We start from the raw sequence: 14927 nt of genomic DNA on the forward strand, positions 1-14927 counted from the left end.
AGGGTACCTTGTTTCGGAATCAATTAAGGTTTTGTTGATATAGTAAATCGGAGATTGCGTACCTTTGTTTTTTCGAATCAAGACTGCACTTACCACGACTTCGGAGACCGCCAGGTACACCAGTAGGCATTCGCCCAGGTCTGCCTTGATGAGTAGTGGTAGCGAGGATAGGTACGCTTTCAGCTTTCTCAAGGTGTCGACGCATTCTGAATTCCACTGTAGTTCGTAGTCTTTCTTTAGCAAATTGAAGAATTTATGGCATCTGTCCGACGATCGTGAAATAAACCTCGACAGGGCGACTATTTGTCTTATTAATTTCTACACCTGCTTCTTGCTGGATAAATGTCTCTGGTATTCCTTCGATGGCTCTGATCTGATCCGGGTTGACTTTGATACCTCTTTGTGATACCAGAAAACCAAGAAACTTCCTTGAGGTTACGCCGAAGGCGCATTTTTCGAGATTCAGTTTCATTCCGTATTGCCTTAATATCTCGAAGGCTTCCTTTAGATGACCAATGTGATCCTCTTTCTTTTTCGACTTCACTAGCATGTCGTCGATGTAAACCTCCATGGTCTTGCCGAGTTGTTCTTTGAACATCTTGGTGACTAACCTTTGATACGTCGCCCCTGCATTTTTGAGTCCGAACGGCATGACTTTCTAGAAGTACATTCCCCGGTGAGTGATGAAAGTGGTCTTTTCTTGGTCTTCTTCAGCCATTAGAATTTGGTTGTAACCAGAATAAGTGTCAAAGAAGCTCAGTAGTTCGTGTCCCTCCGTTACATCGATGAGCTGGTCAATATGTGGTAACGGAAAAGAATCTTTCAGGCATGATTTGTTCAGGTCGGTGAAGTAAACACACATCCACCATTTCCCGTTTTTCTTTTTCACCATGACCACATTGGCGACCCATTAGGGATATTTTGATTCTCGGATGGAACCATTAGTGAGTAACTTATCAACTTCTTCATTGACCATCTCATTGATGGTGGCATTAAACTTTCTCCTCATTTGCCGTACTGGCGGGTAAAGAGGATCGACATTCAGCCTATGTGTGGAGATGTCCCTTGGGATTCCTAGCATATCTGAATGGGAAAAGGCGAACAAATCAGCATTGTTAGTCAAGAACTCATGGTACTTACCTGGTTCTGAGAGGTTGTGTCCGATATAAGCCTTTTTCGTGCTATCGGTGTTGTCCAGTTGAATGGGGTCGACATATTCTACGGTTGCCTTGCAAGCTTCTACGACATCCGAGTCTTTGATGGCCTCTACTTGTATGTCGGGTTTGGTTCCCGATATGGCTGATTGCTATGCTTCCACACTTTCCCCCTTTAGTTGTTGGGTGTGTGTGCAATCTTGGGCGATTCGGTAGCATTCTTGGGTGGTGCGCTGCTCGCCTCAGATGCTGAATATCCCACATAAGGTAGGAAATTTGATTATTTGATAGAAACTTGACGGGACGGCTCGCATGCCGTATATCCATGGACGCCCTATGATGGCGTTGTAGGCTGTTTTCTAGTTCATGACATGGAACGTCGTTTCTAGGGTGACTCCTCTTGCCAGAACGGGTAGCACTATCTCTCCAGAGGTTCGTTCCACTGCATTATTAAAACCCGTTAGTGTTATGCAACGCGACACTATTTTATCCTCGAGCCTCATCTGTATGAGGACTCATGGGCGAATAATACACGTGCCGCTTCCATCATCTACCATTATTCTCTTTACGTCAGTATCCGCGATACGTAAAGTTATAACCAAAGCATCATAGTGAGGGAAAGACAAACTGTTGGTATCCGACTTATCGAAGACGATACTATCTTCGAGGTCGTCATACTGTTCGTGGGGACTGTCCGTTTGAGTTTGTGTGTGGTGGTAATTTTCACATGGTTGATTACTGTATCGTTGCTGCCGTCAATGATCATTTGTATGGTACAAGATGGTGACGGTGGTTTTGGGAGTCCCTACGGTGGGTCGCGTCCACGAGCGAAGTTAACATGCCATCGTTAGCTCAACAGTTCTTTCAGGTGTCCCTGGTTAGCATTCTTACCACTTCATGTCGTAGACCTATGCAGTCTTCGGTCTTGTGTCCCCTTTCCTGGTGGAATTCACACAGAACGTTCGATCTCCGGGTGCTTAGATCTGACTTCATCTTTTGCGGCCACTGTACCTTTGTGCTGAGCTTTTCCAGTGCATACACTATTTCTGAAGGAGAAACACAAAAGTTATGAGCAGATAACAGTGGAGGCATACCTCTTTCGTTTCGGCACGATATAGTGTGTCGAGGCGCGACATCTACGTGTCGTGGAAGAGGTGGGTTGGATGTTGGGATGTAGGGCTGGTGCCTTTCTCGATTGAAACAAGATAGTTGGTCCATTCGGCCATCGTTGCGATGGTCTCTCCTTGCTTTGGTTTGGACGGATGTTAGCCACTGGATTGGGCCGTTTATGTCATCCTCGTCTGCCCTTACTTCGGCGCAATAGGCATTATGGATTTCTTCCCACGTAGTGGGGGGTACTTCATGAGTCTACTTAGCAGCTTTTTGGTTGCTTTTGACCCATTTCTGTTTAACCCATTCTGGAAGGATGCTACCGCTATCCCTTTTGATACGTTTGGTAGGCTCATTCTTACCCTATTGAATCGGGCTAGGAAATCTTGAAGCCCTTCGCCTGTCGTTTGCCTGACGGCGAAGATGTCATTTACCCTGGCTTCCGCCTTTTTCGCTCCCGCCTGAGCGGTAATGAACTTTTCTACCATTTCTTAGAACGTTGATATCGATCGTGCTGGTAGTTGGGAATACCATGTCAACGCTCCCCCTGTCAGAGTTTCGCCGAACTTTTTCAGCAGCACCGATGGCACCTGTTCTTTTGATAGATTGTTACCTTTTACTACAGTAACATAATGGATTAAGTGATCTTCCGGGTCTGTAGTACCATCATATATTTTCAAATATGACGACATTTTGAAGGTTCTCGGAATAGAGTGGGGAGCCGCCCCTTCACTGTATGGTTGTTCGACGAATCGGCCGATGTCATGTTTTGGTAGCAACTTCGAATCGCCTGGTATTTTATCAACCCTTTCTTGGTGCTCTTTCATCTGATCACGGAGTGTTTTGTTCTCATTTTCCATCTCTTCCATTTTCTTTAAGATGGCCGCACGTGCATCGTTACCTGCATCAATGACAATATGAGTGTTACCTGCTCGTGGAGTATCTGCCTCATCGGTGGCAGTTGCGGTTTCTACGGGTATTGTGCCTTCGATATCCCTTCGAACGGGTTTGTACAGTATATTGTTCAAGGTGCTTGTCAACCACTCTTCTAATAGCCTTTTCACAGCCGGTGGTGCTTCTCCTGTTGCGGATGTTGAGGTTTCCCTCTCGCGCGAGACAGTCACACCCTCATGCGGGGGGGTGAGATCTCCCCCTCAGGTGTAGCACTCGATGTTGCGTTTTCGTTGTCTTTTCTACCGGCTTCATTGAGGGAATTCAAGAGGTTGTTCGTGACACCTAATATTGCCTTTAATCTTGCTTCTCTTTCCTGCCATTGTCGGTCTTTGCGAGGCTCAGGAGAGGTGATTATTTCTTTCAAGGATCTAGACGAAACTAAGATCTTAGCTATAGAAATCCCCACAGACGGCGCCAAATTATTTGATTCAAAAGATATCAAAACTTTTTTGAATAAATCAATCAAAGAAAATGAAGGGGTAAATCTTACCTGAGTATAGTAATCTCTAGAGCAAAGTATATATCCAGAGGATACAGATGATACGATCTCTTTTTATTATCAAGAAAAACCCTTAAACAATCGTAACATCAATCGTTTCTTGTAAGTAAGAGTTGTAGCAAGTATTGTAAGTTAGGAAAAATGCCCAGCCCTTTACAAGATTGTTTTACACGCTATATATAAGGAACCAAACCCTTCCAAGCTTTAAGAGACAAGTTATAGGGAATATTCAAAAGAATATTCCTAATGTTCCCTAATGGGCCTGCACTACTGCAAGAGTCGTACAGTCTCTTGTTCGCTTTAAGGTCACCCTCTCCAGTATGTCAAGCTACGAGGATCTCGTCGTTCGTCGTTCGTCGTTCTCATCAACGGTCGTGGTTGTTCAAATTTGGACCCATACACAAATCATACTAACTGATATTTCCAAAGCCACAATTGTTTTCCAATATTGGCTCTTATAAGTTTAGAGATATTTAGGTTACAGATTTATATTATGATGTAACGTAAATGTATGTCCATTTAACGTAAAAGGCATACTCATAATGACGGCTTGATAATTATTTTTTGTGTTTCAAATAAGTAATATATTTATATAAGTTCTATTTTTGTTGGCTTTAATTCCCAAATATTAGGAATTGTCATATAATTCAAATAAGGAAGATTTAATAATCAGAATTTTACTTAATTTGAAATTGAAAGTCCTAAATAGTAGGAAGGTAATTTAAATTATAATTTTGTCCAATATAAAATTTATTTTTAAAGGGTAAAAAAAGCGAATGATATCTCTTTAAAGGCGTTTGTGCTTTTAATATAGTAATAGATATAGATAGATAGATATTTTTTGAAAATAAAAAAAGTCCTATTCCTTTAATAAACTTTATACTATGCGAACTCAAATTAACAGAGACTTCAGTGTGATTACCAGAAGTCAGATGGAACACCAAAACAAAACAAGAAAACATATAGTAGTATGGTTTATTATTTAATCAACAACAACAACAAATCCAGTAATTTTTCATAAATGGGGTCTTATTATTTAATCTTGTTCAATAATATGTATGTTTATCTCTATTTAACTTATAATCATGATAAATTAGTATGATATAGTGTATGCATCGAATTAGAATAAGTATTTTTCTTCTGGGGACTAACCTTATGTGTTATGTGCCAGCGCAAGCATTTTTAAATACAGGATGTAGGTCGTAGGATGATTAATATTAGAGCGTTAATGTTAAATGAAAAAGCAACTTAAGATTGCATTTGTTGCTTTTTTGTGCTACTAAAGGATATAATTCACTATATAATACTACTTGATAATAAAAAGAAGTTCTATAAACATAACTCAAATCATGTGACTATAGAATTACCGATCGATCATAAATTTAACAAATCCGTCCCTTACTGCACTTTGTACTGCCTTTTCTATACATCTGTCAAAATCTGAAATTTATCTTAAGCTTGTAACAAGTGACCAACGGAAAGAAAGGCACAGTGTGTTAAATTCTAAACTAGTAACATGCTACTGCTACAGAAAGAAATTACATGATATATTGAATTGATTGACTAGCACTAACCTAATTACCTGAAAATTTTCCGACAGATAGGGAATGGACGTTATTTCCGCACTGAATTTTATTAGTTTAAGTAATTGACTATGTACATGTAGGGATAAGCGTGAAATGATATCGTATTCCTTTTATAATTTGAATTTTTTCTATCTATCAAGTAGGATTGAGTGTCGGACGGACCTAATTTAATGCTAGGTAACCAAGTTGGTATCTGTATACGGTCAAAATTGGGCTTGTCCTTTTTGTATGATTAATCGAGACCGGGGCGTGACAGGCCAAGGTTCGACCCTATGTCATACCGGACCGTGACACGAAGTTTGATTGCCAAGCTCGTGACTCAGGGACCGGTCAAGACCGAGCGGGATAGAGATCGAGCACGGTCAAGGGAAGCCTGCCGAGCCAAATAACGGAAAGCCAAGATATCCGCGACCGGACGAGGATCACGGCAGAAATCTCGGCACGTATCAAGAAGGGGCCGATTAATCAGCTAATCATGAGATTTCTTACTATATTTAGGATTGTATTAAGGGTGAGACTCCCCTACAATATAAAGGGTGTCTAATCATTTGTAAAACACATCACATTCACGTTACATAAAGTAATATACTATCTTTCTCTTAAGCTCTCAATAATCTGTTACTCTGTTCATACTTTCCAGTGAAATATTTGTTTCGAAGGTGACCTATCTCGAGGATCAAAGTTATACATTTCCTTTGGTTTGCTTCATTTCTATTCGCAATTAATTTCAATACCAATTTGCCTTTTTTTCTTCGTTTGTGCCAAGTAAAATCACGTATCCTTAAAACCACAATATAAATTCAATTGTTATCCGTTTTTAAGGTAAATAGTATCTTAGCGGAGCTCTTGAAGGGGATGAAATAATACAGTAAAATGTGTTTTATTTATAAATTTCTTGTATTTTTTTCTAATCTCTTGTAAGAAGATAATGTCACCAAATAACCTTTGCAATGGACTACAAAAACAAACTTCCGTTAGATTAAAAGAATAATTAGTTGGGGAGTGCATAAATAGCCGTTTTAGGACCATTACTTAAAGAGTAGCTGAAAATTTTAAATCTTTTAATATTTAGCTGTCTCAAAATTAATTTCAAATCGTTGACCATGAAATTAAAATTGCGGGTCTTAAGTTATGTTCAATTAAAGTCTAACTTGAGACTCGAGGGTGTGAAACTGACTTGAAGATTTGAAGAAGAAAAAAAGTGTCGAAGCTAGTTAAACTTTAGTAATTGTTAATAACTAAATATATTTTAAATAAGCATGCTAAAAGTGGCTACCTGATCTCATTTCTACAGCATGTCTCAAAAGACAAAATATCTAGTATTTGAATAAATACAAATCCTTAGGAGTGGATTCAAAATCATAAAATAGATTATGCGAGGAATTTAAAAAGAACAAAAAGGAGAAAAATAAGAAGAAGAAGAAAGTAAACCAGTGACCTATGTGTAATATGCATAATCATTTGGGGGCCAATTGCCTCATTAATCATAACTAGTATTAGTACTAGCACGATGCACACACACAAACTTGTGCTTTGAGTTATTTGATTTATGTGCAAATAACTTTAAAATATTAATCTTTCAGATGAAAGTTATATATAATCATTAAATAAATGTTAAAAAAATGCAGATATTTCTCAAATCTCTTAAAATTACCCATAATTTTTTTTGTATGTATTGCATTACCCATAACTTAAAATTATCATATTCTTGTCTGTTACTTCCATTATAGTACATTATAAATAAAAATAGGTTTTTTTTTCTTGTAGTAATTTTTTATTTACTTTTATTATTTTATTCTATTGTTCATATTAATGTTTAAAGTTATCATATTTTTTTATAGTTCCTATATTCTTATCTTTATAATTAATTAAGATAGAGGCGTTGTTTTTATCGGTCAATTTATTTATTTTTTAAATTTTATTAATTAAGATAGGGCTGGTAATATTTTTACAAAAATATTCACTGTCTTTTCATTCAGATAAAAAAAAATTAAATTTATATTAAGTATTAGTATTAATATTATCCTAAATTGCCAAGTGGTTTTATAGTAGTTTGTCACTTGGCTTAACCACAAAGCAAATTTTATTCGTTATTATTTAAAATAGTTTCTTTTCTCAAAAATCAAATAAGGCTTATCCTTCGAAATATTTCTACATTGAAATTATATATATATATATATATATATATATATATATATATATATATATATATATATATATATATATATATATATATTATCTTTTTCATTTAATTTTTTTTAATTCTATTTGTTCATATTAATGTTTAAATTTATCATATTTTTTTATAATACCTATATTTTTATCTTTATAATTAATTAAGATAGAGGCATTTTTTTTTAATCTTTCAATACAATTTTTTTTAAAATCTTATTAATTAAGATATGGCAGGCAATATCTTTACAAAAATATTCACTTTCTTTTCATTCAGGTTCGTAAAAATATATGTAATTTAATTAAGTATTAGTATTAATATTATCCTAAATTGCCAAGTGGCTTTATAATAATTTGTCACTTGGCTTAATCACAATGCAAATTTTATTCATTTATATATATAATACACACACACATATTCTCTTGGAATTTGGTTTATAAATATTTCGATTTTTCAAGAAGTTAACAATATTGCAAAAATTCAATGTCAAATTAGGAAAAAGCATGTAGGCTTCAAAAAAAAAAAATCTTTCGATGTTACCCTTTCGAATATATAGTTCTTGCAAATAACCCTTTTAAATGCCTAACATTTAAGCGGCAAAGTAGTTTTAAATAGGATTTACAATATCCCATAACTTTAGGCATTTATTAGTCCAATTAAAAATGAAGATTGATTTTCCAAATCTTCGAATGTGATACAAAATTAATACATTATAATTTCTTCTTATCCATTTAATTTTATCCTAAGTCTTTCCTAAATTCTTATTTATTTTGTCTTACTTTTCTATGTGTCTTATTCTTAAGACGCCGCTTATTTTATATTTTAACTCACTCCAAAGTACAAATAGTCATATGTTATTTCCATTTACGTCTTTTATATTTTTTATTTTGTTTCTATTATAGCTTTTTAATTAATTTTTCACCTCCATATCTAGTTAATATATAAGAAAATCTATGAGTGAATCAATATATAGATATAAAATATAAATATAGATGTAGATACTAATATACATATAAATATAAATATAGATATATAGATTAGATTTGTCTAAGATTTATTTGAATTATGTATAAGATTAATTCAACTACTTCATTAATTATGTTTCCATTTATACTTTCTAATTATTAATGTTGTGTTTAAATTGCCAATTGGCTTCTTTTTGACTTGACACTTGACTTAACCACAATGCATACTATCCTGCTTTTAATATAATATAGAATTAGATTACTCAAAAACCCTCCCTCCACCCAAATATCCGATATATAACCTTAAAACCCCAAAATCATACAATTCATTCAGAACCCAAAAATGGGAATCAATTTTCTAACAAGCTTAGCTAAACGCACCATGATTCAACATTCAAAACGCAGTTTCATTTCCAAGAATTCAATTTCCAGAATATGTACTAACAATTTCAAAACAACTACAGTTCCTACAACCCCTTCTTCTTTCTCATCTTTGTTTATTCTTCGAAAATCATATTCATCTGCCTCTTCAAAAACCCAAGTGGGATTTTTGGGTTGGTATTTAGGAGCTTTAGAGTCTCGTCCAATTATTACAAAAAGTGTATCCTCTGCTGTTATTTATGCTGCTGCTGACCTAACTTCCCAGGTATTTTTCCCATTTCTTTGTCTAATTTTTCATTTAAGCGTGTTTAGTATACATAAATTGTTTCCCGTGGAGAATATTTTACAGCGGAAAATAATACCAACGAAAGCAAAAAAAAAAGCACTAAGTGGTTTTTTCCCTTTACCCGATACTTGTGCTGGTGGGAAGTAGTGCGCACAAGCTAGCCCGAACACCTCCGCCATAAAAAAAATAATTCAGTGGAAAATATTTTACATTATGAAGTTATTTTCTGGACCATATTTGTTTGATTGGATATCTAAGCAGGTAATACATGATAATGGTACAAATTGGATGTTATGATATTAAGATAGTCTATTTGGTGATATTTTGTGTTGTATGTTGAGGATCATGTCTAAGCAACGATTGAAGCAAGTGAGACAGAGTAAGAGAGAGGTATATTTGTAAAGAAGGACTTGCATTTTCCTGTCTTTTGAGAGAAAATATTTTAAATAATTCAAAATAACCAAACTGGATAATCGTTTCATCTCGTGGCGGGGCCACATGCAAGTTGAATCCCCTTCATCGGAAAGTTGTATTGCGTAAATAGGGGTAAAGAAAATATTTTTATACTTCTATAGAATTTTGAATCCTCTTAAAATAAGAGAAATACATGTTCAAATTCCAGGTGTGCCATTTTTGGATTTTTTTGAATTCCCTTATCAGAATTATTGGCTCAAGCCACTGTTTCATTATGGAAAGCAGTTTCCCAAAAAACAGTTTTCACCATGCCAAACACACTATATAATGTGATTTTTGCTTTAATTAGGTAAAAGAACCGGCAAGTTTTAATTTTTGGTGCAATAAAATTGGTTAAACATGACTCATGAGTTATGTGGTTTGCATTTTGTCAGATGATTACGATGTCGCCTTCAGATTCTTTAGATATAATTAGGACTCTGCGTATGGCTGGCTTTGGACTATTAATTTTAGGAACTGCTCAACATCATTGGTTTAACTTTATGGGGAGGGTATTGCCAAATCGGGATATCGTTAGTACGTTGAAGAAACTGTTGATGGGACAGCTTGCTTTTGGGCCTGTGATTAACTCTGTTTTCTTCTCTTTCAATGCTGCCCTACAAGGTACACACTAGGTGCTTTTCTGTTTCATTCGCTTTCTGCCTAATTCTTGCTTTCTGGTAGTGAAGTAGCTAATTTGTTTCTCGATTATGCGATTTTGATGAATGACACTGATAGACATATAATTATACATCTTGAGTATGAATATGCACCTCAAATTGGGGAAGTGGAAGACTGCCAAAGCAATTGTAGTAGAAATGCCACACGAGTATGCGGCAATATCTGGGGTCATCAATGAGGAATCGGATAAGAGAATGTTGGTTGAAAAGGCTAAAAGAGGGAAATTTAAGGTACTGATAGTCAGGAAAACATGTGGGGAATTGTTCAGAATAGCAGTTCAGAATCCAGAAAGCAGCATTATGACGATTAGACGATTGATAAACACTACACCTATATTTGGGTGCTTCAAACTTGCTTCTTCCGGCAGTATGGTAACTATCTCTGTGTTTCTAAATGGAGTTTATTCTAGTACTTTTACTCCATAATATGTGGATGATATAGTATAAAAAAGTATCATAATTTGATATAACCCCTTTAAATATAAGGTAAAAGTACCAATTTAATTCTTATTAAAAATTGTATACGGGCAGTCATATAGTTTAGTAGCTAGTCTATTAAAGTTGTGGATGTGCATTAGGTGAGAGGACCAAAGCAAACACTTAGATTAATTCAAGATTAAATGTGCTTAGTTTTGACATCACAAGAACAAACTCGGAATTTGAGGGATCAAAAGTGCAATTATATATATTATAATTCTTTTTAATTATTGAAAGAAAAACCGTAATATTCTTCATCTAAACATAGTAAAGGCAATCTTTTGCCATCTTAACTGAAGTCTTGTGATCGCTAAAAAGGATACTGGGTGAGGGTGGAGGTGAAATGGGTGGTGGGGTCTTGGAGAAGATTGAGGGGGCTTAGAGACAAGTGTCATGGGTAAACACAGGCAGGAGGTTTGAAGCATGACTGCAAGAGAGTTCTGTGACCAGACGGGAGTTGCTAATGATCGGGGCTAGGGGAGTGGGTTCGTGAGTGGTTGAGGAGGAAAACATTCATTCTGTATCTTGTGGTTCTCAAACTTGATTCATGGAGGGTTGGTTGAAGTGTGAACAGCCAATTAAGTAAATTGTAAATGGACAAAAGCTATATCCGAATCACTCTAAAAGTCATTCATTGGAGAATAATTTTGAAGAGGGAAAAGATTAAAAAAAAATTCCTCAGAAAACCTTTTTATAAGAGCAATGGTTTTTTTAAACGAGTGATTTTTCTTGGGTGAAAATGTTTTACAAAATACTTTTTTTCCTGCTAAACTTTTTACAGGTCTAAATCGATTCAACAATTGAATTATTGGAGTAATGGTTTATTAGTTTAGGATTTACTCTTTTAACCATAGGAATCCTTTCATGAGTGGTATTTGCTAATGTAGCAAGAGATCATATTGGAATTGGGACACAAAAGAGACTTGGGCATTTATTACTTGGATCGTATTTGCAATTTACTTGCATACTTGAACAAAGTGGTCAATGTATTAAGGAATTAGGTTACATAGTTATGGTTCTTTTCCATCACCGTTTAGCTGAATTCAAGACTAGTTATTACAACTACAATGTAGGGGCAATTTTAAGTCAAACGAAAACGTGTAGGCTCTGATAAGCTAGTAGGTTAACGGAGGTTATCTATAAGACAAATTAGATATGATGGGGGTAACTTTGGCCCATTTCCCAATTAAAAATGGAAGGACCTTTGACTGGAGTATATTATTTCTTGCCATTGAGTTACTAATACTAAAGGGTTGGCTGGACATTCAGCTGTTATCCATTCAATATAAGTAGATACCGATTATCAATCGTCAGATTTGATCTCTTGAGAAACTTAAGAAGATACATTGCTCTGGCCTAAAACTTGATTGGCACAATAGGGATGTTATATTCTAGTTGTGATTTCTTTTTTGCTATTCTTGGTGTGTCTTTCCACCTGAACTAAGGAAACATATATTTGCCCGTTGATGCATGTAGCATAGTTGCAACAATCTTCTTAACTACATGCATATTATTCTATCAAGATGTTTAAGTTGTGGGACTAGTTGAATGGTATCATCTAAATTTACCACGTGCACGGCTGAGCCTCTGAATATTACACTGATGATCTGATTGTTCTTAAGGTATCATCTCTGCCAATATATATATGTAAATATGATTAAAGAGGATAAAATGGTTAGCTTCTGCTTTCTACCATCAAACAGAGCTTTGACATCATTCTTAGCTGTTGGCAGTGCCAGAGATGTGAAGCTAAGGATCCATCACTAATGAAACTTAATGAGAGTTTCATGTCCATTGAAAAAGGGCAGCCCAGTGCAGTAAGCTCCCTCTATGCATTGGGTCTGGGGAAGGGACGGACACATGAGTTTATTGTACGCAGCCTTGCCCTGCATTTCTGCAAGAGGCTATTTCCACGGCTCGAACCAGGAGAGTTTCATGACTATGCTATCAATTGTATAGGAATCTATTTTTTTTTTTTGCCTCATAGAGTTAGAAGTTCTTTGTAGGAAATCCGCATATGTGATCTAGGATTATTTGTCCGCTTCACCGAGTCTGATGGTTGCATATGCCTTTTCGCTTACTGTCTCATTGGCTCAACATGATTTACTCGATTTTTATTTGATGATTTACAACTTTGACTATTCTCATTTGTCACATTCAGGTGAGAATGGGGAGGAAATCGCTGCAAGGTTGAAGCGTGACCTGCTCCCAACAATGATGAATGGCCTAATGTACTGGCCGTTTTGTGATTTCTTGACATATAAAGTAATCCCTGTCCATTTGCAGGTACTATATTGTACTCGTTTTTTCTAGTGACAGCTAGTGCATTATCTTTAATGAGATGATCCACAGTTTCTGGGGTCTGACTACCTGTCCTTATGGGTAGCATATATTACTCTGCGTTTTTCATCAATTTCACATTCATCTAAATTGCTCAATTCACAGCTTCAACTATTCTGAACCTGGTATTTTAAACATTTATGAGGTTTAATGTTTTTGGTAATGCTCTTTGGCAGCCATTGGCCAATAGTGCATTCGCATATGCATGGTCGATATATTTGACGTATGTGGCAAGTTTAAAGAAAGCTGTTGCTGTTTAGTTTGTAAGCCCTGCTCTGCTCTGGAAGCTCGAAGCGCGCAAGGATAGAATTTAAGAGAAAATGATTGCCGATAACCGCTGCATATTGAGGAGATCAACAATGATAGCAGAAGGAAAAAAACAGGGTCTAGAGTAGATTTTGATTCATTCTTACATTTATTTCCGTTATTTTAAATTAAATTTGCACTGTATTGATGAAGGAGAGTCGTTGAGAATATTCCACGTCTGTTACTTGTACAAAGTTGCATTTCATAGTGTTTGCATTACACAATGTATCATTTTACATAACTTTTTCAATTTTTTTAGAACTTCTTTTCATTATTAAACATTTGGAATTTGACGTGGAGTTGCAATCATGCATATTGCTTTTTATATTTGAAAACAATTTGACTTTAAGTTTTTCAATTTTACTCATTTTACTATTAATGAGAAGCTTTTATAGCTACACAAATATTATGATCCCACGGAGTTTTTACCTTTTAAACTTTTAAGATCAAAATTATTCTTTTTCTTAGATTAGGTACCAAATCAAATTACCTCAAATAAATTGACAAATTGGAGTAATGCTGTACAGAAGCGTTATGCTTCTACTGTTCAGGTTGGGGTGCATTTATGGACAGCAGTTTGTAGTACTGTTGATCTCTATTAAAGTATTCATTTTCCTGTGGTGTAGTAGCCATGCTAATTTCAAATGTCAGGAGAAGCCTGTGACCAAAATGACTAGCAATATACTATTTTATCATGAATTCAATTTAAGTTGTTCCTCACTTTGATCACTAATAATATGATAAACTCTACTCATGAGATACATTTTACCTTTCACCAGCACCGATAAAGTATGACACTTTACTTTATTGTAAACTACAACAAAAATATAAAAGTATCATCTCTAACGGTTAAATCTTTTACATGATGCCTTTTACATTTAATAGGTATTAGGGTAAATATAAATTTGGATTGAGTCATATTATTGTTGTGATATCCGTTTGTTGTCGATATCTATAACTTGACTTTTTTCTGTTAATTATGTGGGCACGCTATCACACCATACCTAAATCCCCGCAATTTGTAACCACTACTTCCGGCTTGAATCGTACGTGTATATCCAAAAAAATAAGTATAGGTGAAGTATATGCCATATATTTTAGAATTGACACTCTCAACTTCCAATTTAGAATTCGTGAAGTTTAAATTTTGAATCCGCTATGGATGTCAATACAAAGAAGTTAAACTAATTCTTTTTTATCTTTACATTCCACATGTTACAACTTATATAAGAAGCCAAAAGATCTCTATTTTTTGATTGCGATGATAGGAAAAAGGTGGTGGTGTCCTGTCCCAAAACCAATGTTCTAAGATGAAAGGCTGCAAAGGCTCGTTTTCCATCATGTTTAGCATTCAATTCGCTGCATTCCCCACTGTATTTTGCAACTCAAAAACAAAAACTAATCAAAGTACATTAATAACTCTCTCTTTCATTTACTGTCCCCTATACACATTGCATTGTTACTACAATGACACCCCACATTATCATCTCCATGACTCATCCTTACTATATTATTTCTTTATTATGTTTTAATAATAATTCTCTTTATTATATACTCCAACAT

General features: G+C 35.3%; 1 protein-coding gene across 1 annotated transcript; it reads left to right on the top strand.

Annotated features, from left to right (window-relative positions):
- The first annotated feature begins 8737 nt into the window (after positions 1 to 8737).
- LOC107821138 (protein SYM1) lies at positions 8738 to 13614 on the top strand. The gene is made up of 4 exons (XM_016647546.2): positions 8738 to 9087; positions 9957 to 10185; positions 12880 to 13004; positions 13235 to 13614. The coding sequence occupies exons 1-4, from the start codon at positions 8785 to 8787 to the stop codon at positions 13316 to 13318; spliced, it is 741 nt and encodes a 246-aa protein (XP_016503032.1). The 5' UTR covers positions 8738 to 8784; the 3' UTR covers positions 13319 to 13614.
- The last annotated feature ends 1313 nt before the right edge of the window (positions 13615 to 14927 follow it).

Source organism: Nicotiana tabacum, chromosome 20, assembly GCF_000715075.1.
Source record: "Nicotiana tabacum cultivar K326 chromosome 20, ASM71507v2, whole genome shotgun sequence".
In the NCBI taxonomy this organism is placed as follows: domain Eukaryota; kingdom Viridiplantae; phylum Streptophyta; class Magnoliopsida; order Solanales; family Solanaceae; genus Nicotiana; species Nicotiana tabacum.